This window comes from Rhinopithecus bieti, unplaced genomic scaffold (genome assembly GCF_001698545.2).
Source record: "Rhinopithecus bieti isolate Rb0 unplaced genomic scaffold, ASM169854v2 scaffold_76167, whole genome shotgun sequence".
Lineage (NCBI taxonomy): Eukaryota > Metazoa > Chordata > Mammalia > Primates > Cercopithecidae > Rhinopithecus > Rhinopithecus bieti.
In genome coordinates, this window is record NW_016828260.1 from 366,499 (window position 1) to 392,940 (window position 26,442).

Sequence of the window (26,442 nt, forward strand, 5' to 3'; positions counted from 1 at the left end):
AGGTCAGGAATGTGTTCAGTTCACCTCTGCATCCAAACCTTGTGTCTGTCATGTGGGTAGAAGCTCAGAAATATAATCAGCAAATGAATGGGCTCAACACACCTTTGTGGCAACAAGCAATCAACCATAACAACTTTAAATAGACTTTTAATGCCTGAGGTGTGGCTTAGGACTTCAAGGTTGGATAGTCTAGGCGTGAGACAGAGTGGAGAGCTCAGTAGGCTGTTTGAGATGGCTGCTGGCGGTAGCCACCGCGGCGCATGTAGCCCTCGTTTTGCGGTAGCCGTCCTTCTGGTCTGCAGGAGAGAGATGGGAAGGATTGGGAGGGAGTGCCAGGGGAGAGGCTGTGAGGGTACCAGAAGCCGGGCGAGGAGAGGAGCCGGAAGCACTCACCTCGGAAGTAGCCCCGTAGGTGCCCTGTTTGTGGTCAAACACTCGCTCGTTGTTCTCCACCAGGCTGCCCAGCTTCTCGGCCAGCTGCAGAGCCAGGTTCTGCTGGGCAGTGGGCTCGGTGCGGTGCATTACCACTGTCTGCGTTGGCTGGTCCAGGGAGGCCTGACAGGTGCGAGGCAGAGGAGGGGACACGATACAGATCAGGCCCCTCCCCTCCAATCCCTCCATGGCTCCACCTGCCCGCTTCCCACCCCGGCCCCTACCATCAGCTCCTCATTAATGATCATTTTGCTGATGATGGAGTGCACAGTGGGCAGATCCAGCTCAAACATGTCTGACAGTGTCTCCATGCTGGGGAGAAAGGAGAGGACGGGGCAGTCAGGACCCTTGCCCACAAGGCTGGGGCCCTTCTGTGCCCCAGGGCCCAGCCTACCTGATGGAGTCGTAGACACTGCTGTAGGTGAAGAGGTAGGTCCTCAGTGACTCTTCCTGGATCTTCCTGTGGGAAGAGGGGAGAGAAGGGACAACGGGGCCTCAGGCAAGGGGACAACCAGTCTCTTCTCCCCCGACCCACCACGGCCTGTCTGCTCACCTAACCAGCATGGTGCGGACTTTGTCAGCCTCGGGAAAAAGGTCCCACACTTTCCCATTCATCTTCTCATTGATGATAAAACTGTGACAGGTCTTCCAATCACCCATCTTCATGGCCTTGGAGGCAGCGACCACATGTTCCCGCATGGACTCAGGAGGACCTGACAGGGTGGGAATGAGGCAGAGCCTAGGGAAGTTGGGACCAGGACTCCTGCCCCATTAGCACTCTTTAAGGAGGAACAGAGGCTGGAGGAGTAAACCATATTAGATAGAGACTCTCCCTGCCTCTCCACCAAAGAGCCATGCAGTCGCCCAAACCACTCCATCTGCACAAACATACTTAGGTTTGAACTCAATCAGTCCATAGACACACTTCAGGCGACTGCTGAACACCTCGAAAATGTTGACAAATTGTGCGTGTGTCCTCATGTACATCTTCCTGGGCTACAGAGCGAGACTCTGTCTCAAAAAACAAAACAAAACAAAACAAAACCACCTCTGCCAGCTCAACTGGAATGGAATTTACCAACCCTTCCTCACTCACATCACCTTCATGAATGGTGCCATGCCCATGCATCAATTACACTGTTGCCAGATTATTATTCTTCCAAGCAGGTTACTTTCTTTCCTTAAAAAACTTAGCCCTGGTCAAAATTATCTCTAAAATCACAGGTTTTATGTATTAATTATAAACTCAGGCCCCCAAATACAATCCTAAGACAAGCCAGGACGGTAAGACATGGTACACCGTAGTAACTGGAATTCAGGGTAGACAAAAGTGCAAAAGTTCTAAGGCTAGAAATGGGTGGCAGACAGAGAAACATGAACATGCAGACTCCGAAGCAAGCACAGCAAGCTCAATGCGAACAGGGATCAGGTGCAAATGGAACCACAGGAGCAGGGCTAAGTGTAAGGAAAGGCACACAGCCCTCCTGGATGAACCTCCATTTTAACCATATTAACACTTGCAAAAGGCAAGGTTGGTCCGGGCGCGGTGGCTCACGCCTGTAATCCCAGCACTTTGGGAAGCTGAGGTGGGCGGGTCACCTGAGCTCAGGAATTCAAGACCAGCCTGGCCAACATGAGGAAACCCCATCTCTACTAAAAATACAAAAAATTAGCCAGACGTGGTGGTGGGCACCTGTAGTCTCAGCTATTTGAGAGGCTGAGGCAGCAGAATCACTTGAACCCGGGAGGCAGTGGTTGCAGTGAGCCAAGATCGTGCCACTGCACTCCATCCTGGGTGACAGTGAGGCTGTCTCTCAAAAAAAAAAAAAAAAAAAAGACAAGTTTAGAGGGTCAAAGAATATTTCTCTACAAGCCAAACAACAGTGCAAAGCTGATGCAAACTGGCTTTTGGAACTACTGTAGGGAGAAATTGAGAGGCAGGGACTGTGGAGAAGCAGATAGCCCTTTCCCATCACTGTTACTTCAGCTCCAGCCAAGGCTAGCTCTGCAGGAAGGCAGGGCCAGGAGTGACAGACTGCCAATATTCTAAGACATGAAAATTCCAATTCTCATGGGAAATTTCCGCACAAAGTAAGTCTCACTACATAAGCCAAACAAAAATGTGCCTAAAGGAACCTGCCCTTTAGCCCAAACATATACATGACCAGGAGAGGAAAAATCTGTAGGGGGATGTGGCTGTGGACACTGGGCTTGGCTCACTCGTCAAGCCCTCCTGTGGGCCAATGTCACAGGAAGGGCGCAGCTCAATTCCTTTCCAGTAAGTCACCACTCACTGCAACCCTGCAAGATCTGTCTTTCAAAAGGGACCAAAGGAATCAATGTTAGCTTCTTGAACAATAAGGCTCTATGACAGTTGGTTTGGCTGGAATGTAATGTACATCATGGGAAGAAAAGGGAAAGGTCAGAGGTACACATGAGCTGTGTTAAACTCGGGCGAGTCACTTAACTTCTCTGTGCCTCAGTTTCTCCACTGGGAAAACGGGTATTACTAATATCTACAGCATAGGGTTATTACTAAAGCAGATTAAGTAATTATTTGTAAAACACTTAGGACAGTACCAGGCAGAGGAGGTGTCATTACATCAGACGGAGTTGAGTGGTGGGAGAGTTACTCCCTTCACTTCTCTTTTTTTTTTTTTTTTTTTTTTTTTTGAGACGGAGTCTCGCTCTGTTCGCCCAGGCTGGAGTGCCGTGGCCGGATCTCAGCTCACTGCAAGCTCCGCCTCCCGGGTTCACGCCATTCTCCTGCCTCAGCCTCCTGAGTAGCTGGGACTACAGGCGCCCGCCACCACGCCCGGCTAGTTTTTTGTATTTTTTAGTAGAGACGGGGTTTCACCGTGTTAGCCAGGATGGTCTCGATCTCCTGACCTCGTGATCCGCCCGTCTCGGCCTCCCAAAGTGCTGGGATTACAGGCTTGAGCCACCGCGCCCGGCCTTACTCCCTTCACTTCTCTTAATCCTCATGTGTAATCAGGGAGTGAGGCAGCCTGCTGAACCCTGGAGCTCCACACTCACCCAGCAGGGGCTGTCGCTCGCCCACGCGGAGCTGGTGGTGGAACTGCTTGCTGATCATGCGTCGGCGGGCATCGCTCTCGTGGGCGGCCATGTAGGGGATCTCCAGGAGCATGGCAGACACCAGGTAGACACACTCCAGCAGCTCCAGGTTGATGTGCAGGTGGAAGGGGACCTGCCGGCGCCGCTCCACCTTCTCCTGCTCCTGGTTGCGCTCCTGCAGGCTGCGCAGCAGCAGGCCCTGGCCCAGAAGCTCCTTGGCTCGGCCACTCGACTGGATGTCCAGCAGGGCATTGTGTGCGTCCTTGGTCAGGCCTTGGCGAAAGGCACAGATGCCCAGCTGCACCATGGTGCGGTTGTAAAGAATCTGGGGGCAAAGGGTAATAATGCACTCAGAGGTGACAGCCGTAAGACAAGTCTTCATTTATTCCATAACTAAGCCGGGCGCGGTGGTTCACGCCTGTAATCCCAGCACTTTGGGAGGCTAAGGCGGGAGGATCACTTGAGCCCACAGGTTTAAGATGTGCCTGAGTAACATGGAGACACTCTATGGCTAAAGATAAAAAACCAAAACAAAACTAAACAAATCTACTTTAAGTGCCTACTATGTGCTGAGCAATAGGCTGGGAGGGAGAACAAAATAGACAAGTCCCCACCCTGCATGGAGCTTACATCTAGGGGTGGGGTGTGGGGGGCACGAGAGCCGCACTATGAGGACGGTGACTCACGCTGAGAAGAAAAATAAAGCAGAGAATGGAGCCAGGAAGGGAGTCTGTGCGGTGGTGGAGGCTCAAACGTTTACATAACTACAGAAGGCCTCATTGGGAAAGAATGTTTGAGTAAAGACCTAAAGAGAGAGCAAGTCATGCAGATATCTGGGGAAAGAATATCCTATAAAAAGGAAAAGTAAACACAGTGATCCTGTGGAAGAACCGGGCCAGGTATATTCAAGAAACAAGGGGGCTGGGCGCGGAGGCTGTAATCCCAGCACTTTGGGAGGCCGAGGCGGGCGGATCACGAGGTCAGGAGATCGAGACCATCCTAGCTAACACGGTGAAACCCCGTCTCTACTAAAAATACAAAAAATTAGCCGGGCTTGCTGGCAAGTGCCTATAGTCCCAGCTGCTTGGGAGGCTGAGGCATAAGAATGGCGTGAACCCGGGAGGCGGAGCTTGCAGTGAGCTGAGATGGGGCCACTGCACTCCAGCCTGGGAGACAGAGCGAGACTCCGCCTCAAAAAAAAAAAAGGGAAACAAGGGGCATGACACAGCTAGGGCTGGGAAAAGACACCACCACCACAAGCTGGGGGATGGGCAAGCACCAGTCATTTTATGAGTTTTAAGACAGGAAACCATGGGAAGGTTTTGAGCAAACAGGTGATATGATCTGACATAACTGAACAGGTTAATCTGTATTATAAACAGAACAAAGGGACTGAAGAGACACAAAGGCAGAATCAGAGAGAAGTCAGATGATGGTGGCTTAGAGCAGAGGGTACAAGCAGAAGTGACAGGAAGTGTTCTGATAATGGACTGTGAACAGGAACGGCTGGTGAATCAGATGCAGTATATGAGGGAAAAGTTCAAAACAAGAATGACTCCAAGGTTTCTGGTCTAAGCAACTGGGAAGAGGGACTTGGCACTAATAGGAGAGACGGTAAGTAGTACAAATCTTGGGGGAAAAGGCTAAGTGTATTCATAACAACAACAAAAATGTGGAGATCAATGCCAGTCATAAGCTTACATGCAAAAAGCCTTAAATATGTTAGCAAACAGAATCCAGCAATATATAAATATAAAAGAGACAATATACATGACCAAACTGGATATACCTCAGGAATAAAAGGTTAGTATAAAAATGTAATGAACTCGGCTGGGCATGGTGGCTCATGCCTGTAATCCCAGCACTTTAGGAGGTAAAGGCAGGTGGATCATGGGGTCAGGAGTTCGAGAGCAGCCTGCCCAACATGGTGAAACCCCGTCTCTACTAAAAAAACAAAAGTTAGCTGGGTGGTGGTGTGCACACCTGTAATCCCAGCTACTCGAGAGGCTGAGGCAGGAGGATTGCTTGAGCCAGGGAGGCGGAGGTTGCAGTGAGCTGAGATTGCGCCACTGCACTCCAGCCTGGGCGACAGAGTGACACCCTTTTTCAAAAAACAAAAAACACACAATAATGAACTCATAGTTATTCATTATATGAATAGAATGAAGGAGAAGTAACCGGGTATTTCTTTCTTCTTTGAGACAGTCTTGCTCTGTTGCCCAGGCTGGAGTGCAGTGGCGTGATCATGGCTCCTGCAGCCTTGACATCCTGAGCTCAAGCAATCCTCCTACCTCAGCCTCCTGAATAGGTGGGACTACAGGCGTGCACCACTACGTCTGGCTAATTTCTGTATTTTTTTGTAGAGACAGGATTTTGCTCTGTTGCACAGCAATGAAGATAGTATGGGACTTGCTTAAGGACAAAAGAAAATGAATGGGACAGAAGGGAATGACCTGAAAAACACCTACTCTTATAGGTAATGTGGTTTTTCACATTATTTTCCACAAAGACACCAAACCAATACAATAGGGGAAAGGAAGTCTTTTCTACAAATGATGCTAGAACAACTAGGTATCCACATGGAGGAAAAAAGAAACCCTGATCCCAAACACACCAGATGCAAAAATCAAACCAAGACCAACTATAAGACTCAATGTAAAAGCTAAAACCCATAGCAACTTACGAAAAAAAAAAAAAGAAAAATTCAAAAAATCCTCATGAATTTCAAATAGGCAAAGGTTTTTTAGACAGGATCCAGAAAATAATTACTATAAAAGAAAAAACTGGGCCGGGTGTGGTGGCTCATGCCTGTAATCCCAGCACTTTGGGAGGGTGAGGCGGGTGGATCATGAGGTCAAGAGATTGAGACCATCCTGGCCAACATGGTGAAACCCCATCTCTACTAAAAAATTTAAAAAATTAGCTGGGCGTGGTGGTACGTGCCTGTAGTCCCAGCTACTCGGGAGGCTGAGGCAGGAGAATCGCCTGAACCCGGGAAGTGGAGGTTGAAGCAAGTCAAGATCAAGCCACTGCACTCCAGCCTGGTGACAGAGCAAGACTCTGTCTCAAAAAAACAAAACAAAACAAAACAAAAAACGGATATATTAGATTTCATCCAAAGGCATGGTTAAGAAAACGAATAAGCAAATCAGACTGGAAGAAATATTTTCAAAACATATCTGAGGTCAGGGGTTCCAGACCATCCTGGCCAACATGGTGAAATCTCGCCTCTATTAAATATACAAAAATGAGCTGGGTGTGGGGACACACGCCTGCAATCGCAGCTACTTGGGAGGCTGAGGCAAGAGAATTGCTTGAACCTAGGAGGTGGACATTGCAGTGAGCCGAGATTGCGCCACTGCACTCCAGCCTGGGCAACACAGTGAGACTATGTCTCCAAAAAAAAAAAAAAAAAAAAAAAAAAAAATCGGACTCAGGACTAGTTATCCAGGATAGATAAAGCACTCCTATAACTCAATAAAGTAAACAATCCAATTGTTTTAAATGGGCAAGAATTGACCAGATATTTCACAAAAGATAAATGGCCAATTAACATAAATGGCCAATAAACATAAAAAAGTAAAAAAGTAGCCAATATCAATAGTCACCAGGCAAATGCAAACTAACACTACAATGAGATACCATTAGACAACCAACTAAAATTTAAAAGACCTTTGAGTAGACGGGTGTGGTGGCTCACGCCTGTAATCCCAGCACTTTGGGAGGCTGAGGTGGGTGGGTCACCTGAGGTTCAAGACCAGCCTGGCCAACATGGTAAAATCTTGTCTCTATTAAATATACAAAAATCAGCCTGGTGTGGTGGCACATGCCTGTAATCCCAGCTACACGGAATGGTGAGGCAGGAGAATGGCTTGAATCTGGGAGACAGAGGTTGGAGTGAGCCAAGATTGCACCACTGCACTCCAGCCTGGGCAACAGAGCGAGCCTCTGTCTCAAAACAAAAACATACACACATACACACACACACACACATACACACACACACACACCAACTAAAATATCTTTGAGACCAGCCTGGGCAACATAGTGAGACCCTGTCTCTACAAAAAATAAAAAATTAGCAGGCATGGTGGCACATGCCAGTAGCCTCAGGACTATGGAGGCTGAGGTGGGAGGATCACTTGAACCTGGGAATTTGAGGCTACTGTGGGCCATGATCATGCCACTACACTCAGCCTAGGTGACAGTGCAAGACCTTGCCTCAAAAAACAAAAACAAGTTTAAAAGACCCAATATCACTGTCGGCACGATGGTTCACTCCTGTAATCTCAGCACTTTGGGAGGCTGAGGTAGGCAGATCACTTGAGGTCGGGAATTTGAGACCAGCCTGGCCAATGTGGTGAAACCCCAACTCTACTAAAATACAAAAATTAGCCAGACATGGTGGCGGGCGCCTGTAATCCCAGCTACTCAGGAGGCTGAGGCAGGAGAATCACTTGATCCTGGGAGGTGGCGGTTGCAGTGAGCTGAGATTGCCCCACTGCACTCCAGCCTTGGTGACAGAGCTAGACTCCCTCTCAAAAAAAAAAAAAAAAAAAAAAAAAAAGACCAACACCACCAAAAATTGACAAGGAACTCCCAAACACTAGCAGGAGAGTAAAATGGTATAACCACTTTTGAGTTTCTTACAGCCAGGCTTTCCCATCTGTCCCCAGTCATTCCAGTCAACCCATCCCTCTTCTGCACCCATCAGAAAAGTCTAGTCAGTGTGCCCCAAAAAGGCCATCTCCCACTCCCAGGACCCAGAACCTTCCCGTCCCACAGCTTTGAAAAAAAATCCCAACTGCCAACCTGCAGCAGCTTCCTACATCAGAGCCAAAAACTGGAAATAAACTGGGTGTCCACCAAGAGGAAAACAGATACAGTGATATGTTCATACCGTGCAATAAAAACATAAACAGAAGGGCTGTTTAAAAACCACCATTGCCGGGCGCGGTGGCTCAAGCCTGTAATCCCAGCACTTTGGGAGGCCGAGACGGGCGGATCATGAGGTCAGGAGATCGAGACCATCCTGGCTAACATGGTGAAACCCCGTCTCTACTAAAAAAATACAAAATCTAGCCAGGCGAGGTGGCGGGCGCCTGTAGTCCCAGCTACTCAGGAGGCTGAGGCAGGAGAATGGCGTAAACCCAGGAGGCGGAGCTTGCAGTGAGCTGAGATCCAGCCACTGCACTCCAGCCTGGGCAACAGAGCGAGACTCTGTCTCAAAAAATAAATAAATTAATTAAAAAACCAGCATTACCCCCAGACAGGTTCACCAGGTGCTCTACACATAAACATTTCCTAGTTGCCTTGAATACACTTTTACAGGATCTACACTTCCACACACAGCCTTTTTTTTGTTTTTGTTTTTGCTTTTTTTTGACACAGAGTCTTGCTCTATTGCCCAGGCTGGAGTGCAGTGGCAATCTGAGCTCACTGGAACCTCTGCCTCTTGGGCTCAAGCGCTACCAAGCCTGGCTAATTTTTTTTTTGTAGACAAGAAATTATGTGTTTATATGCAGGAAGACTGCAGGATGCTGGCATCTGGGAAAGACTAAGTGTCTAGTTAAATTTGCACCAGTCACACACGTGGCCGTTCTGGTTAAGCCAGTTTGCCAAGAGGCCAGGGGCCTGGCATCTCCTTCACCTCCAAGGCCTCGCCATCCTACCTGCACTGGCGGGTCTGCGTGCTGAATGTTGTCCTGCAGGTGGCTCATAAGCATGAGGTCGCGGGCCTGGTACCAGCGGGAGTGCAGAGCGTGGTGGTAGATGTGGCAGAGGATGGCGCATGTGCGGATCCGGTCTGTGCGGTCCTTGGCATAGATGTACTTGCACAGTCTCTCCATCAACACGGCCGAGTCCTCGCCCTCATTTTCTGCCTGGTCTTGCTCAGACTGGGGAGGAAGGGAGGTTATTTGCAAAGGAGATCCAGCTTTAAAAGGCACAGGTTCTAGCAACCAAAGATGAGACTCTATCCAGTCTCTTTCTAATACGTCAGTTTCCCTCCCTGCTCCACCTGGGGAAGTCTAGAGAGTAACAGATTTGCCGTCAAGTCCTCACAGAAGCGGAGGGCAGGCGGACACACCCGTTCCCCTCTGCCATGACTGCCATGCGCTCACCTTTGAGGAGCCCTCGGGCGGGGTCAGCTGCCGCTGATGGGCCTTGTAATCAAACTTGTAGTAGGTGTGCAGGATGCGCAGCAGGTAGATGCGGCAGACCTCCTCGGTAGTGCCCTTCTCCTCCAGGTAGCGCTGCACGCGCTCGATGATGGCACACACCTGGGCTTCATCCTTCAAATGCTCCACATACTCTGGCAGGGAGAGCACTCATCCTTGTCTCAATTGGGCAGCCAGGCTTTCCCATCTGTCCCCAGTCATTCCAGTCAACCCATCCCTCTTCTGCACCCATCAGAAAAGTCTAGTCAGTGTGCCCCAGAAAGGCCATCTCCCACTCCCAGGACCCAGAACCTTCCCGTCCCACAGCTTCGGAAAAAAATCCCAACCGCCAACCTCTGCCAATAAGGGTCTACAAGGCCTGGCCCTTGCCTGGTCTCCCACGATTCTCCCTCTGCCTTCCTGTGCTGGAGTCACACTGGCCTTTTTACTCCTGGAACATCAGGCTCGCTCTCTGCTCCTCCTGTCAGGCACTGTCTTCAGCTGATTCTTCCCCTAACTCCTCCTCGTTGGATCTCACCTCTGGTGGCCCCTACTTAAGGGTGCTTTCTCCAGCTGCCGGCTACAGCAGCCACCCCTCCAGTCACTTTTTACCACAGGGCCCTATTTTAACTCCGAACTCATACTTTACATCATCTAGAATTATTATTATTTTTTGAGGTGGAGTTTTACTCTTTCGACCAGGCTGGAGTGCAGTGGTGCAATCTCCGCTTACTGCAACCTCTGCCACGCCGGGTTCAAGGGATTCTCCTGCCTCAGCCTCCCACATAGCTGGGATTTACAGGCACCTGCCACCACTCCTGGCTAATTTTTGTATTTTGAGTAGAGCCGGGGTTTCACCATGTTGGCCAGGATGGTCTCAAACTTCTGACCTCAGGTGATCCAACTGCCTCAGCCTCTCAAAGTGCCAGGATTACAGGTGTGAGCCACTGCACCCGGCCCAGAATTATCTTGTTTAATATCTTTTTTTTTTTTTTTTGATATGGAGTCTTGCTCTGTCACCCAGGCTGGAGTGCAGTGGTGTGATCTCATCTCACTGCAAGTTCCGCCTCCCAGGTTCATGCCATTCTCCTGCTTCAGCCTCCCAAGTAGCTGGGACTATAGGCGCCTGCCACCACGCCCGGCTATTTTTTTTTTTTTTTTTTTTTGTATTTTTAGGACAGATGGGGTTTCACCATGTTAGCCAGGATGGTCTCGATCTCCTGACCTCGTGATCCGGCTGCTTCGGCCTCCCAAAGAGCTGGGTTTACAGACATGAGCCACCGCGCCCGGCCATATCTTACTATTATTATTTGTCAAACTGCATTTCTCCATCCAGCACAAAAGGTAAGCTTTTGGCTGCCATGTTAATCACTACACCCTTGACTTGATGGGCACATTCGCACTTTTACTGAGTAAACTATGCTGCCCTTTCACACCCCAATGCCTCTCATCCAAGCTAAACAAGAGAATTGAATAGATGCCTTACCCCAAAGGTTCTCAAAGTATAGCCCTGAGACCAGCAACCTGGGAGCAGGCTACAGGTGCACGTTCTCAGGCCCCACCCAGACCTACGAAATCAGAAACGATGGGACTGGGAGCCAGCATCTCATCAGGCCCTTCCATGTGAATGCTGGAGTAAGGAAACGCTGGCTTTTCAAGCACTCTGACTTTGTAAAATCCTTACAAAGTTCTAAACCTAGTATTATTCCCTGAAGTTTTCCTCTCAGCAAAGCTCACGCTTGCTCAGGCTCACCTTGGGAGTGAGGGTCAGTATTTTGCATTATTTTGGTAAATTCTTCATCCATTCGTTCCACCAGAGTTAGGATGCAGCCACGGACACGCAGTGGCTGAAAAGGAAGGCGAAGGAGGAGTCAACAAATTAGCCCAGATCTCAGTCTCAAACCTCAACCCTAGGGTCCCACTGAGCCTTCCCAAAGCATAAAACACACACCTCCAGTTATCCTGCCAACTCCTCCCTTTACCTGGTCAGCATTGTGGAGGTTCTCACTCTCTTCCAGAATATTCTCTCCAACAAAAATGTTGGGATTTGCAAACAGGATGTCCATAAGCTCATTGATGCAGTCCAGGCATTTCCCCCACATCTCTGGCTGCCAAGATTTCAGACCACAGCAGAGTCAGAGGAGTGAAGGTAGAGTAAGCGGATGCCTCCCCCTTCGGCAGGAATCTTGGGGCCTTCCACCACCAAGACTGCCTCCATAGCCCCTGAGTCTTAAGACGCTAGGTACCCTCTTCCCCCGACCCACTAGCTATGCCCTGAGATGCTCCTCTTCACTGCTCTCACCTTCATGTAGGTTGCCAGGTTGGGGTTGTAGTCATAGAGAGAGGCGATGATATTGAACTTGATCTTGACAATGACGCCCTCTCCCAGGTTGTTTTCTGCTGCAATCTGAACCAGCAGTTGCAGCAGCTCAATCTGGGCAGCACTAGAGGGCCAGAGAGCTGGGTGAGGCTTTAGAGACAAATCACAAAGTCTCTCCCAGGATGCCCTCTTCAGATAACACCCCGTCCTCACCACCCGTATCCCTGCTTCTCCTTTATAAATTCCAAACAGAAGCAGCAATAAACCCAACCATCCTGGAATGCTGTGAAATGCTTCACACCGACCACCATTCTCTGTTACCTAATAACTAAAGAGGGTAAACACTCTTTCAGTTTTTTAATCTTAAAAAAAAAAAAAGAAAAACAAGGGCTGAGAGTAGTGGTTCATGCCTGTAATCTCAGCACTTTGGGAGGCCGAGGCAGGCGGATCACTTGAAGTCAGGAGTTTGAGACCAGCCTGGTCAACACGATGAAACCCTGTCTCTACTAGAAGTACAAAAATTAGCCAGGGATGGTGGCAGGTGCCCGTAATCCCAGCTACTCAGTAGGCTGAGGCAGGAGAATCGCTTGAACCCAGAAGGCAAAGATTGCAGTGAGCCGAGATCGTGCCACTGTACTCCAGCCTGGGCAACAGAACAAGACTCCAAAAAAAAAAAAAAGAAAAAGAAAAGGAGAACATTATCTCATTGTATAGATGGGAAAACAGACCCAAAAGGTTAAGTGATTGGTTTTAGGTCACAAGAAGAGTAAACAAACAGCAGATAACGGACTGAGGTGTCCCAAGCACACCATTCCTCTACTATAACCACACTATAGACCCTCCCAACAACCCCTTCCCCCAACCTCCACCCTCTGCCACCTTGCAATCCCACCACCCAGGCCCATGAATCTTACCGATCAGTTCCCTTCTTTCCTCGTGCCTGTAGGATCTCATTCAACTTCTTGATAACAACAGCGTGGGTGATCTCAGTTCCCTTGGCAAACATTTTTGGCTTCTCCTGTATCAGTACATATCCTGTCATGTGCATGCCAGCGGGAACCTGTTTTTGCCTTTTCCCCACAAGGGGACCTTTATGCCCTCCCAAACTGTTCCCCAATTCATTTTACCTCTGAAATCCTCACCTTAACCAAGGGCACTCCACCCCGGACCCTTTCCCACTCCCCGCCTTCATTGTCCTCCTCCTCCTCATCCAGGCGCTTGGATTTCCTGTCGTGCTTCTTCTTAGCTTTGTCCTCCCGTTTCTTCTCGGCTGCCTTCTTGTCCTCATCTGTGGTGGGTGCCCTGCCAGCAGACATGGGAAAAGATGACAGATCAGCCCTCCCCACCTCTAAGGCTTCTTCCTCCCATCAACTTCCTCTTTTCCTCCAACAGCTCCTGGGTCCAAGTTATGCTCTATAAGAATGACCTAGAGAGCACAGTTAACCATAACCTAGCCATCTCTAGTAAGACAGAGTACTAACCAGGCCACTGTAGACGTATTAATAGAAACAACCTGTTGGCTAGGCGTGGTAGATCACTTGACGTCAGGAATCCAAGACCAGCCTGGGCAACATGGTGGAACCCCATTTCTACCAAAAGTACAAAAATTAGCCGGGCACGGTGGCGCACGCCTGTAGTCCCAGCTACTTAGGAGACTGAGGCACGAGAATCGCTTGAACCCGGGAGGCAGAGAAGGCTGCAGTGAGCCATGATCACGACACTGCACTTCACCCTGGGCAACAGAGCGAGACTCAGTCTCCAGGAAAAAAAAAAAAAGAGAGAGAAAAGAAAAGAAATAATCTGTCATTTTGCTCCAAAGCTAACATCGACAGTTTTCCAAAGAATCCACAAATAACTTATTTTCTTTGATACCAGTTGCTTTCTCCAGACTGACCAACTAATCATTCGCCAAAAATGAATCAGTTTCCCCAAATGTATAAAACATTTTTTTCTCTTTTTTACTATTCCTAAACTGTTTCATCCCCTTCTCTCCTCTCTTCTTATGACAACTGATTAATCTAAATTCTGAATTTTAAAAAAATGTTCACTACAAAAAAGGTCCCCACAAAACAGAAAAAGATCACCAGCTACCTTGAAATGGTCTTAGACTACTGGATGTTGCCTGAAACCATCTCCAGACTTTCACATGTATTCATGTAACAAAATACAAACCAAATGGCAGAGACAAATTACTTCAAACTTTGCACAGATACTGAAGAATAAATCTTTCCAGAAACACTCAATATTTTTGAAACCTCATATGTAATTATCATAATCTACCATTTGAACATTTAAAAATAAATTTCATTTTCACTGCTTAGTAGGTTTGAATATGCTTTTGGAATAGTCTATAAGTTTACCAGTTAAATTAAAGTCTTCCCTTGCCAGAAGACCAATGCCATAACTCTCAACAAAAGTGTATGGACTGGCCAGGCACAGTGGCTCAAGCCTGTAATCCCAGCACTTTGGGAGGCCGAGGTAGGTGTGTTGCTTGAGCCCAGGAGTTCAGGATCAGCCCTGGCGACAACGGAAAAAGTCTGTCTCTATTAAAAAACAACAACAACAAAAGCTTACGGATCTTTCCCCTGTACCACACTCTAATAATGATGATTCACTCTATAGGTAAAATCCTTTGCAAATATGCAAAGTATGTTCATTAAACTAAAACCTCTTGTTCTAAACCATCTCTATAGCTCTGAGATCAGAAGAGCTAAAGCTATTTTTTAAAATTAATGCTTCAAAAGAACTTAATCTTCCTTGGCCTAAAATATTACTCCTAGCACTAAAGATAGTATGATACACACCTCAAAACGGAAATGTACTATTATACAAAATTCTAACTGAAAGACCTAAGACTTGGCTTGACCTCTCCCATGACAGACTGTATTCTGGTATATTCATATCTTGTTAGAAATTATCAGATAACAAATGTTTATATCCTCAGCTATATAATCAACAGATGCAAGTGACATTTCTAAATGAGTATTTCCTCTAGTTAATACACAGTTAAGAGACTAAAAAGTCATTATTGAGAGACACCAACGGAAGTCAGGCCTAACTACACTGCAAGGGACCACACCATTTTCCCATGCCTTCCCAACCACAACTACTGATGGAAAGCCCTAGATGTATACCCTGGCTAAGGATCCTAACTTGTATATTCGGTCTCACTAGAGATCCTGGGGTTCACTTAAAAAACAAAAACAAAAAAACGCCTCCAGAATCAAGTAACTCTCAGAAGTAGAAAGCAGCTCTGTAAGAGTTCACAAGTCGCTGGGCACGGTGGCTCACGCTTGTAATACCAGCACTTTGGGAGGCTGAGGCAGGCGATCACGAGGTGAGGAGATCAAGACCATCCTGGCTAATATGGCGAAACCCCGTCTCTACTAAAAATACAAAAATTAGCCAGGCGTGGTGGTGGGCACCTGTAGTCCCAGCTACTTGGGAGGCTGAGGCAGGAGAATCGCTTGAACCAGGGAGGCGGAGGTTGCAGCGAGCCAAGATTGCGCCACTGCACTCCAACCTGGGCGACACAGCAAGACTCCATCACAAAAAAAGAGTTCACAGGTCAATCATGACATCAGGTATAGATGAACTTCCTCCTAAAACCTTCAGATCACCATAAGACAACAGATGGCCTTATCCTACATCAAAGAGGCTGAAGCTCATGAGAATAAACCCACTCCTTTACAAGCTTGTTTTGAACAAAAGACGAAGGATGAGAAATGCTGATGAGGGAAAGGGTATATTTAGACTGGCTGAACCTGGAGTTGCTGAAAACCCTCACTGGCAGAGGGCCTATCATGTTTTCTAGAACATCCACCAACCATGGGTGGCATACCCAAGGAGAGGTAATATCAGAGTTTACACAGAAAAACGGACAAGCAGAATCCACTGTTCTGTGGTTTTGCTCTCTCTCCTTATCCCTCTTTCTCCTATATAAATCCTGCTTTTGCTTAGTTGGAAATTAATCTGAAAATTTGTCTCCCTTGTTATACAAGAGAAATAGTGTCTGTGAATTATTCTTCTACACTGCAAAGCCACAAACTCTGAATGTCAAAAAGCTTCTGACACTTGAAATTCTAAACATTGTTTTTTCAAGGGTTTTCCTCAGAACGTTGATTCAACTAATTTTAGATTTTTTTGATCAGGTATACAAGTTAGTTTACAGGTTAATAAAAAAAATTTGGCCAGGTGCGGTGGCTCACGCCTGTAATCCCAGCACTTTGGGAGGCTGAGGCAGGCGGATCACGAGGTCAGGAGATCGAGACCATCCTGGCTAACACCGTGAAACCCCATCTCTACTAAAACACAAAAAAATTAGCCGGGCGTGGTGGCAGGCGCCTGTAGTCCCAGCTACTCGGGAGGCTGAGGCAGGAGAATGGCGTGAACCCAGGAGGCAGAGCTTGCAGTGAGCCAAGATCGCGCCACTGCACTCCAGCCTGGGCAACAGAGCAAGACTCTGTCTCAAAAAAAAAAAAAAAAAAAAAAAAATTCAAGGATAACCTCTAAAAGCATAGCATGTAACTCCCAAACCAGCAGAGACAAACAAAATGAATAATAAGAAAATATATATAATCTAGAAACGGCGGGGGAGGGGTGGGGGGAAGAGGATGAGAAAATACATGTATGCTAGGCGCAGTGGCTCATGCCTGTAATCCCAGTACTCTGGGAGGCTGAGGCAAACGAATCATCTGAGGTCAGGAGTTCGAGACCAGCCTGGTCAACATGGTGAAACCTCGTCTCTACTAAAAATACAAAAATTAGCTGGGCTTGGTGGTGCTCACGTGTAGTCCCAGCTACTCAGGAGGCTGAGGGATGAGAATCACTTGAACCCAGGAGGCAGAGGTTGCAGTGAGCCAGGATTGCACCACTGCATTCCAGCCTGGGCAACACAGTGAGATGACTCCTCAAAAACAAAAACAAAAAACAAAAAACAAATAAAAGAAAAATAAAATACAGGTTGAATATCCCTTATCTGAAATGCTTAGAATCAGAAGTGTTTCAAATTTCAAATATTTGCATACATATAAAATAAGGTATCTTGGGAAGGGCTCCAAGTCTAAATATGAAATGTGTGTGTTTCATCTATACCTTATACATACAGCCTGATAGTAACTTTACACACTATTTTAAATAATTTTATGCATGAAACAAAGTTTTGACTGCAACCTGTCACATGAGGTCAGATGTGGAATTTTCCACTTATGGCACTCTAAAAGTTTCAGACTTTGGAATTAGAGATGCCCAATCTTTAGAAGACAATGAATTTCAAAATAATTATAATGAAAGAAACTACCCCCTCCAAATTACATACTGTTGAGTCCATTTACATAAAATTCTATGAAATGCTAACTTACCTAGTGATAAAAAGCAAATTAGTGGTTGCCCAGGGAGAGGGTGAGGAAACTGAGGCAGGGGAGAAGTATTACAAAGTCGAAGGTGGAAATGTTTAGGTGTGAAATTTTTAGGACATTATGTTTTGATTGTGGTGAATTCTATGGGTGTAAACACAAGTCACAACTTATTAAATTTAACTTTAAGGCTGGGGGCAGTGGCTCACGCCTGCAATACCAGCACTTTGGAAGGCCAAGGCAGGTGGATCATGAGGTCAGGAGATCGAGACCATCATGGCTAACACAGTGAAACTACATCTCTACTAAAAGTACAAAAAATTAGCCAGGTGTGGTGGCGGGTGCCTGTAGTCCGAGCTACTCAGGAGGCTGAGGCAGGAGAGTGGTGTGAACCCGGGAGGCGGAGGTGGCAGTGAGCCGATATCGCATCACTACACTCCAGCCTGGGCAACAGTGCAAGACTCCGTCTCCAAAAAAAAAAACAAAAAAATTTAACTTTAAACAAGTGCAGTTATTGTATGTCATTTACACTTCAATAAAGCTATTACAAAATCTAAAATAAAGAGGATAAACAGAAAGTATAAGATATCATAAAATGGTCAGAATAAATACATTGATAACCACAATAGGCTGGGCACAGTGGCTCACGTCTGTAATCCCAGCATTTTAGGAGGCCCAGGCAGAAGGATCACTTGAGCCCAGAAGTTCGAGACTATTCTGGGCAACAGGGCAAGACCCCGTCTTGATAAAAAGTAATTATGTAGACACATATATAAATAACGATTTTATACATATATAAATAACTACAATAAATGTAAATGAACTAAATTGCCAGAAAAGCAGAGATCAAGTTCTGGTGGTCATTGCACAAAGTGAATGTACTAAATGCCACTGATTTGTACACTTGAAAATGGTTAAAATGGCAAACGTTATGTACCACAATAAAAGAAAAAAAAGCAGAGATTTTATGAGATTAAAAAAAAAAACAAAAAAAAAACAAAGACTTAGCTGTGCTTAGAGACACTCTTTTTTTTTTTTTCCTCCTGAGATGGAGTCTTGCTCTGTTGCCCAGAGCTGGAGTGCAATGGCATGATCTCGGCACACTGCAACCTCCGCCTCCCAGGTTCAAGCAATTCTCCTGCCTCAGCCTCATGAGTAGCTGGGACTGTAGGCACGGGCCTCCACGCCGGCTAATTTTTTTGTATTTTTAGTAGAGATGGGGTTTCACCATGTTGGCCAGGCTGGTCTCGAACTCCTGACCTTGTGATTTGCCTGCCGCTGCTTCCCAAAGTGCTGGGATTACAGGCGTGAGCCACCATGCCCAGCCAAGAGATACTCTTAATCAGAGCATGGCAGAGTTAAAAATAAAAAGACAGGAAACCTCCTTTTCATAAATGTCCTTTATCAGGTAGAGGGAAGCTCCCTTCTATTCCTAGCTTCCATCTTTTATCAAGAAGAAATACTAGGATTTTTTTCAAATGCCTTTTTTTGCATCTGCTGAGATGACTCTATGGCTTTTGTCTGTTATTCTACTGATATAGCGTATTAGTTGATTTTCATATTAAAACATCCTTCTATTATTGGGATAAATCCTACTTGGTTATTAAATTTTTTTAAAAAAACTTTTTTGGGAGATGAGCCCACCCATCCTCCATCCCCTACAGGCAAGGAGGGGTGCTCCCATATAATCCTTATTGTATGTCGCTGGGTTTGGTTTTCTACTATGTTGTTGAGGACTTTTGAGTCTATATTTATAAAAGTATAGCTTTACAGTCTTACAGTTTCCTTTTCTTTTGTTTTTTTTTTGTGACAGAGTCTCGCTCTGTCACCCAGGCTGGAGCGCAGTGGTGCAATCTTGGCTCACTGCAACCTCTACCTCCTGGTTCAAGCGATTCTCCTGCCTCAGCTTCCCGAGTAGCTGGGACTATAGGCGCCCGGCACCATGTCTGGCTAATTTTTTGTATTTTTAGTAGAGATTGGATTTCACCATGTTAGCTAGGATGGTGTCAATCTCCTGACCTCGTGATCCGCCCGCCTCGGCCTCCCAAAGTCCTGGGATCACAGGTGTGAGCCACTGCGCCCAGCCTTGATATCTTAAGTTTAATTTTAGGTCCCACTTGCTCCCTCAGACAGGAGCATTTGTGCAACACATATGTGCAGTGCACATCACACACCAGAGTCCACACAATGGGAGACTTCAATACACAATTATTCAAAGACAAAAACGCAAAGTATAGTAGATATAAAAGATCTGAACCAATAGTAACCTGATAGTTCTGCAAGATGTCAACAGGTTAAAAAAATGAGTTTCATGATCAAGCAACTTTTTGAGACGGTTAATAAAACAAAGTTAGGCATATTTTATTCTCATGGAACTTTTCAGAGGTGGTTGTAAACCCTCCAAGAAGGGGCTGATAGTCAATGTGGCCCAGACCTTGACCAGCGTTCCCTGAAGCACTTGACAAAAAAAAGCTTCTCAACAAAATGCCCACCAAGTAAGTTGTTCAGCCTGTCTAGACTCCTAGAGGGTTGGAAACTCACTACCTCCCTAAAGTAGCATGATCACAACATTTAAACGCAGGAAAGCAATCTTAAGAGCAATAATCTTCCCATTAAAAGGGTACTATTTGTCTGGGTGCAGGGGCTCACGTCTATAATCCCAGCACTTTGGGAGGCTGAGGCAGGAGGATTGCTTGAGCCTAGGAGTTCGAGATCAGCATGGGGAACATGGTGAAACCTCATCTCTATTAAAAGCACAAAGAATTAGCCAGGTGTCCTGGAGTGTACCTGTAGTCCCAGCTACTCAGGAGCCTGAGGTGGCAAGATCACCTGAGCCCAAGAGGTTGTGGCTGCAGTGAGCCAAGATTGCATCTCTGCACTCCAGCCTGGGAAGAGCGAGAGCCTGCATCAAAAGAGCACTACTTACCTGTAGTTTGCCCAAACTGGCTAAGAAAAAATAAATAAAAACGCTATTTTTAGTGAGCTTGAGATTTCACTCCCATGGAACACAAAGGAGGAGGTATCACTTTTATTTCAAAAGAAGAAACTGAGACTTAAGGTCAAGTAACTTACACAATGTTGTACAGCTGCTAAAGGCTGGGAGACAGAATCCACACTGGGATCCTGCCCCATTCTGACTGTCCCAGTAAAGGTCATGAACACTTGCAGCAGTCTGTATGCTGTATGTGTACTAAGAAGTTATCAGGAAGGGTAACAACAGTAGCAATGCACACTGAGGGCTCACCACACGCCAGTCCTAGATGAACTACGGTCTTACATTACACCTCCCTGTATTCCTGCAGCTATTCTGGAAAGGAGGGTTCCCTGCCTTATTTTACAGATGAGAAAACTGAAGATTAGACAGGTTAAGTAGTTTGTCCAATGTCCCACAGCTATCGGGTGCCAAAGTGAGATGTGCACCCAATCTACACATAGCAAGTAAAGCTGTGGGTACATATTTGGACTCTGGAGTCTTCAATTCTCATCTTTAGGATGCATTAGCTTTGTGACTTTAGCCAACTAATATACTTGACTCTCTAATCCTACTGTAAAATGCTAACAGTTGGCTTCTCCAACCTAAAAGGACTCAAGGAAGAATCAATAACCTTTGAGACAGTTAAGGGCTTTCCACCAGTTCCAGTGTAATCCTAGGTCCCACTACTTTCCTTACTTTTTAAGAAATCTTGAGGCCAGCGCGGTTTGTTTCCCTTCTTCCTCCTCTGAGTCGGAATCAGAAGATGTGGAACCTGTGTCCCAGTCCTCATCATCTTCAGAATCTTCTGAGTCCTCATCTTCATCCTTAGAGGGAAAAAAAGACGATCAGCAAGAAGAAGATAGGGAGATTGACCAGTGTCTCTACCCTCTTTACTAACGCGTATATGAGATTTATTTTCATGAGTAGAACAAGAGCGGCTACTCATGGAATCAAGATATCAAGGTCTGGAACTGACCATCAAGTCCCAGAGTGATGCTGCAATTTGGCTGCAGGGACACACACAGCTTCCCCTAGCAGAGCTGGGCCCAGATCCCTGTTTGCCCACTGCTCCAATGTAAGAGGAAGCCTGTTCTCAATTCCACTAAAATTCACCCCTTCCAACCCTAGGGGTTTGAGTCTTATCTTTTTCCCCCAAGGACTCAGGAACGACCTCTGGCAGGAAATCACCCATCTAACCCTGGCTCTTACATCCATCTTTTTGAGGAACTTGCGACTCTCCCCAGAAGGAGCTTCTGATTTCTTCTTCAAGAAAGTTGCAGCACTGACTCCGTCCTCATCCTCATCCTCATCTGAAGAGCCTAGTGGGAATGGAGGGAGAAAAACATCCTGAATGTTGGCCAGGTGCGGTGGCTCACGCCTGTAATCCCAGTACTTTGGGAGGCTGAGGAGGGCGGATCTTGAGGTCAGGAGATGGAGACCATCCTGGCTAACACGGTGAAACCCCATCTCTACTAAAAAATACAAATTAGCCAGGCACGGTGGCGGGCGCCTGTAGTCCCAGCTACTCGGGAGGCTAAGGCAGGAGAATGGCGTGAACCCGGGAGGCGGAGCTTGCAGTGAGCCGAGATCGTTCCACTGCACTCCAACCTGGACGACAGAGCAAGATTCCATCTCAAAAAAAAAAAAAAAAAAAAAAAAAAAAAGATCTTGAATGTTGAAAAGCCAGACTGGAGGGCAGACAAGAAACCAGGCCAAGGGCAGTGCTAACACTGGACTTTCTATTTGCAACAAAGGTTCTTTTGCTCACCTTCTGAATCTTCCTCATTTTTCTCAGCATCTTCATCCGCAGACTGCTCGGGGTTCTGGACAGAGGGAAGTGAGAGAACAATCATGGATGCTCTCCAGCCATCAGTCCACCCCACCCCTCCACCCGACAGTTCTGTCATGCTTCCCACTCCAGTCACACCTCCCACTAACAATTCCATCTTTGGGCCTCCGTCATGGGGTCACCATTCCCAGTTCAGTAAGTGTGCCTCTAGCCTCCCCACCTGCTTGTAGCTTGTGATATGGGACTCAAAATCACGGTTGTATTTTCGGATCTTCTGGCGCAAGGTGCTCAGAGCCTTGGCATTGTTCTTGTTCATCTTCTTCTTCCCTTCCTTATCTTCCCAAAGCTAAAGGGAAGAAGAGGAGAGAAACAGAGAACAGTGATCTGAAACTAAGTAACATTTCCTAAACTCCAGGCTTCTCCACTTTTGAGTCTTACTATCAGTACACCACTGGTACTGCTTATTAACTACATCTGTTAGCTCATTTTTAAAAGATCCTATACATCCCACCACTAAAAGTACAAAACCATGAATAAGCGGTGGTAATAAATATAGGCATCACACCTCATTAAGATAGTCCTCTAGGTCAGCCAGGATGCGGATATAGAACCGGGGGACACCTTCTTTGTCCACAATGCTTTTGGCCTTCCCATATGCTTTTCCCAGGAGCTCAAACTCTTCCAGGCACTTGGTGACATCACGAATCTTCATGGCATTACGGATGGTCCGGATAAGGTTGGTCAGCTCCTCAAACCTGGGTTGGGAGCCCAATATCACATTGAACCTGACCACTGAGGGAAAACTCACCACTGCTCCCAGAGACTCCCATCACCCAGCCTCCCCATGGCTTCACCTCTTGTCCTTGGCACTACGGACAACTCTCTTGGTATCTTCTTCATCCTCGCTCAGCAACAATGGCCTGTTTGGAAGGAACACAGACCATTAACCTCCTTTCCCACTCTTTCCAAAAGACCGCTATTTCCCTTCTCAGGACAGGTAGAACTGAGTAATCCAGGTCATCCACACCACACCCATAACCTTTTTGACTCCTCATTAAGGCCACTTCATATACAACTCAATCTTTTAAGTGTGTGCTAAGTAAGGCCTTTTGCTCAGTGTTGCAGCAAACACAAAGATGACAGCCACTATCCTCTCAAAAACCAACAAATAAAGGTGCTTATTTACTGTGTAACTAATGACATAGAGACATAAGTCACTACAGAAGAACTGAAAAAAAGAGGTAGTGAAAAACGATACTTGAGCTATAATGAACAGAAAAGGCTTCAGGGAGGTGGTACCTAATCTAGATCTTAGCAACATTTCCCAAAGTATGACAGGCCAATAGCAAGGAGAAAGTCTCAATGGCATTAACACCTCCACTGCTAGTATTTTCCTACAATAGTTAAGACCAGACCACAGGCTCACAGTCAGCAATAGTATCTCTATTTTTTTTTTTTTTTTTTTTTGAGACGGAGTCTTGCTCTGTCGCCTAGGCTGGAGTGCAGTGGCCGGATCTCAGCTCACTGCAAGCTCCGCCTCCTGGGTTCACGCCATTCTCCTGCCTCAGCCTCCCGAGTAGCTGGGACTACAGGCGCCCGCCACCTCGCCTGGCTAGTTTTTTTTTTTGTATTTTTTAGTAGAGACGGGGTTTCACCGTGTTAGCCAGGATGGTCTCGATCTCCTGACCTCGTGATCCGCCCCTCTCGGCCTCCCAAAGTACTGGGATTATAGGCTTGAGTCACTGCGCCCGGCGTATCTCTATTCTTTTTGTTAAGAGACAAGGTCTCACTATGTTGCCTAGGCGGCCTCCAACTCCTGAGTTTAAGAGATCCTCCCACCTCAGCCTCCAGAGTAATTGGGACTGCACACATGCACCATCTTGCCTGCCTCTTTTTCCTTTTTATTATTTTTTGGGTTATTTTGGGGTTTTTTTTTTTTTGAGGCAGATCTTTGCTTTTATCGCCCAGGCTGGAGTGCAATGGTACAATCTCGGCTCACTGTGACCTCTGCCTCCCAGGTTCAAGCGATTCTCCTGCCTCAGCCTCCTGAGTTGCTGGGGTTACAGGCAGGTGCCACCACACCTGGCTAATTTTTGTATTTTTAGTAGAGATGGGTTTCACCTTATTGGCCAGGCTGGTCTCAAACTCCTGACCTCAAGTAATCCGCCCACCTCAGCCTCCCAAAGTGCCGGGATTATAGGCTTGAGCCACCTGCCCAGCCTGGATTATTTGGTATTTTATGGCAAATGACATTGGTTTCCACCTGTGGAAGTGACATGAAATCATATGCACACTGGCCTATACATGTGCAATACATACTTTTTTTTTTTTTTTTTTTTAGGCGGAGTCTCACTCTGTCGCCCCGACTGGAGTGCAGTGGCCGGATCTCAGCTCACTGCAAGCTCCGCCTCCCGGGTTTACGCCATTCTCCTGCCTCAGCCTCCCGAGTAGCTGGGACTACAGGCGCCCGCCACCTCGCCCGGCTAGTTTTGTATTTTAGTAGAGACGGGGTTTCACCGTGTTAGCCAGGATGGTCTCGATCTCCTGACCTTGTGATCCGCCCGTCTCGGCCTCCCAAAGTGCTAGGATTACAGGCTTGAGCCACCGCGCCCGGCCACAATACATACTTTTAAAACAGTAGCACAAGCATATGGCAGATGTTTAAGAAACACCATTCCAGCGGGGCATAGTGGCTCATGCCTGTAATCCCAACACTTTAGAATGCCAGGCAGGAGGTTCACTTGAGCCCAGGAGTTCAGAACCAGCCTAAGCAACACAGTGAGATCCCTTCTCTACAAAAAATTAAAAACAATTAGCCCGCCGCGATGGCGTGCGACTGTAGTTTCATCTACTTGAAAGGCTGAGGTGAGAGGATAGCTTGAGATCTGAAGGTCGAGGCTGCCAACTATGACCCCTCAAAAAAAAAAGGGGGAAAAGAAAAACCATTCTATTGTTTCAAAGGGTTAAAAAAAAATTATGTACAGAATCGGGGGATGGGCATTTCCGTAGAGGTGAACAGACATATAAAACGTTTAAGCACCTGCGTACACAGCAGGTGGCCAGACTTCAGAGTCACATCAGGGGGCTCCCAGATACCAACCAAGCATTTTGCATTTCCTTCTACGAGCAGTGAGAAGTCACTAAGGACTTCTCGGCGGTAAGATGAGAGGAGAAAGGTAGAGGCTGTAGACTTAAGGCCAGTTAGGAAGCTGATGCAACAGATCTCGCCAGTGGGAAACCCGTGATTCTATCCCTTGTGCCTGGTGGGTGGCCTCCCGCTATCACAGTCCTCTAAGGCTGTCTCTCCAACACCGCTCAGATCCCGCAAACTCTGGTCATTGTCCGAACCCGCTCTCCCCGCCCTGACCTCCATCCCCTCCCATGTACACTGCTTTCCACAGCCCGCCTAACCCCGCACTCCCAGAATCGTCACGGGCATCGCCCCTGCAACTCACTGTTTGCCATAGTTGCCTCCGACAGGTTTAGTGACTAGCTCCTCCCCGGACAGGGACGACTCGGACTCGCTGTCCGAACCCGTAGTGAAAAACCGCGACATGGCGACTGCGCGGAGGTGCTACGGCCGGACCTGCGGGGGAGCCAAGGCGTCACCGGCCACGCGAAGAAGCCCGGGCCACCACCTCCCGATGCCCGACCCCTCACCGGCCCCACCCGGACCTCGACCCGGGTCTCCCACCACGAAGCACGAGGCCCAAAGAATACCAACCAGCTGAGCTCGCGAGTCACACCGCAGATCCGTGACAGCGGAAACGCCGAGAGAGACGGCGGGTCCTCACCTCACTTCCGGGAAGTGCCGACGAACTACACTGGGAGACTACAAGTCCCAGTGGCCTTCCCACGATACGGGGGCGGGGACAAGCCTGAGGGAACTGAGCGCTGAGACCTTGACTGCAGGCGTTGCGAATCCTGCCGCGCATTGGTGTCGGGATTTAAAACACGAAGATCGGCGGGGCGAGGTGGCTCACGCGTGTGATTACAGCATGAATAGGCATTAACAGTATAGAAGTAGATAATCCTGCCGGGTACGGTGGCTCACGCCTGTAATCCCAGCACTTTGGGAGGCAGAGGCGGGCAGATTACCCGAGGTCGGGAGTTCGAGACCAGCCTGACCAACATGGAGAAACCCCCATCTCTACTAAAAATACAAAATTAGCCAGGCATGGTGGTGCATGCCTGTAATCCCAGCTACTCGGGAGGCTGAGGCAGGATAATCGCTTGAACCCGGGAGGCGGAGGTTGTGGTGAGCCGAGATCGAGCCATTGGACTCCAGCCTGGACAACAAGAGCGAAACTCCATCTCAAAAAAAAAAAAAAAAAAAAAAA

The 26,442-nt window shown here is 47.3% G+C and overlaps 1 protein-coding gene across 1 annotated transcript; it reads right to left on the reverse strand.

The window, feature by feature from the left end:
• LOC108523672 (eukaryotic translation initiation factor 3 subunit C-like) lies at positions 1–25,982 on the reverse strand. Its single transcript, XM_017864388.1, is given in 23 exon segments — positions 1–276; positions 279–296; positions 394–408; positions 411–555; positions 657–744; positions 827–892; positions 986–1,145; positions 3,469–3,832; positions 9,180–9,404; positions 9,630–9,820; positions 11,419–11,512; positions 11,648–11,773; positions 11,968–12,109; positions 12,900–13,003; positions 13,128–13,287; positions 21,010–21,137; positions 21,523–21,632; positions 22,082–22,136; positions 22,323–22,448; positions 22,668–22,857; positions 22,957–23,022; positions 25,558–25,688; positions 25,827–25,982. Coding segments are annotated over 22 exon segments (2,736 nt in total). The 5' UTR covers positions 25,659–25,688; positions 25,827–25,982; the 3' UTR covers positions 1–214.
• Positions 25,983–26,442: the final 460 nt, after the last annotated feature.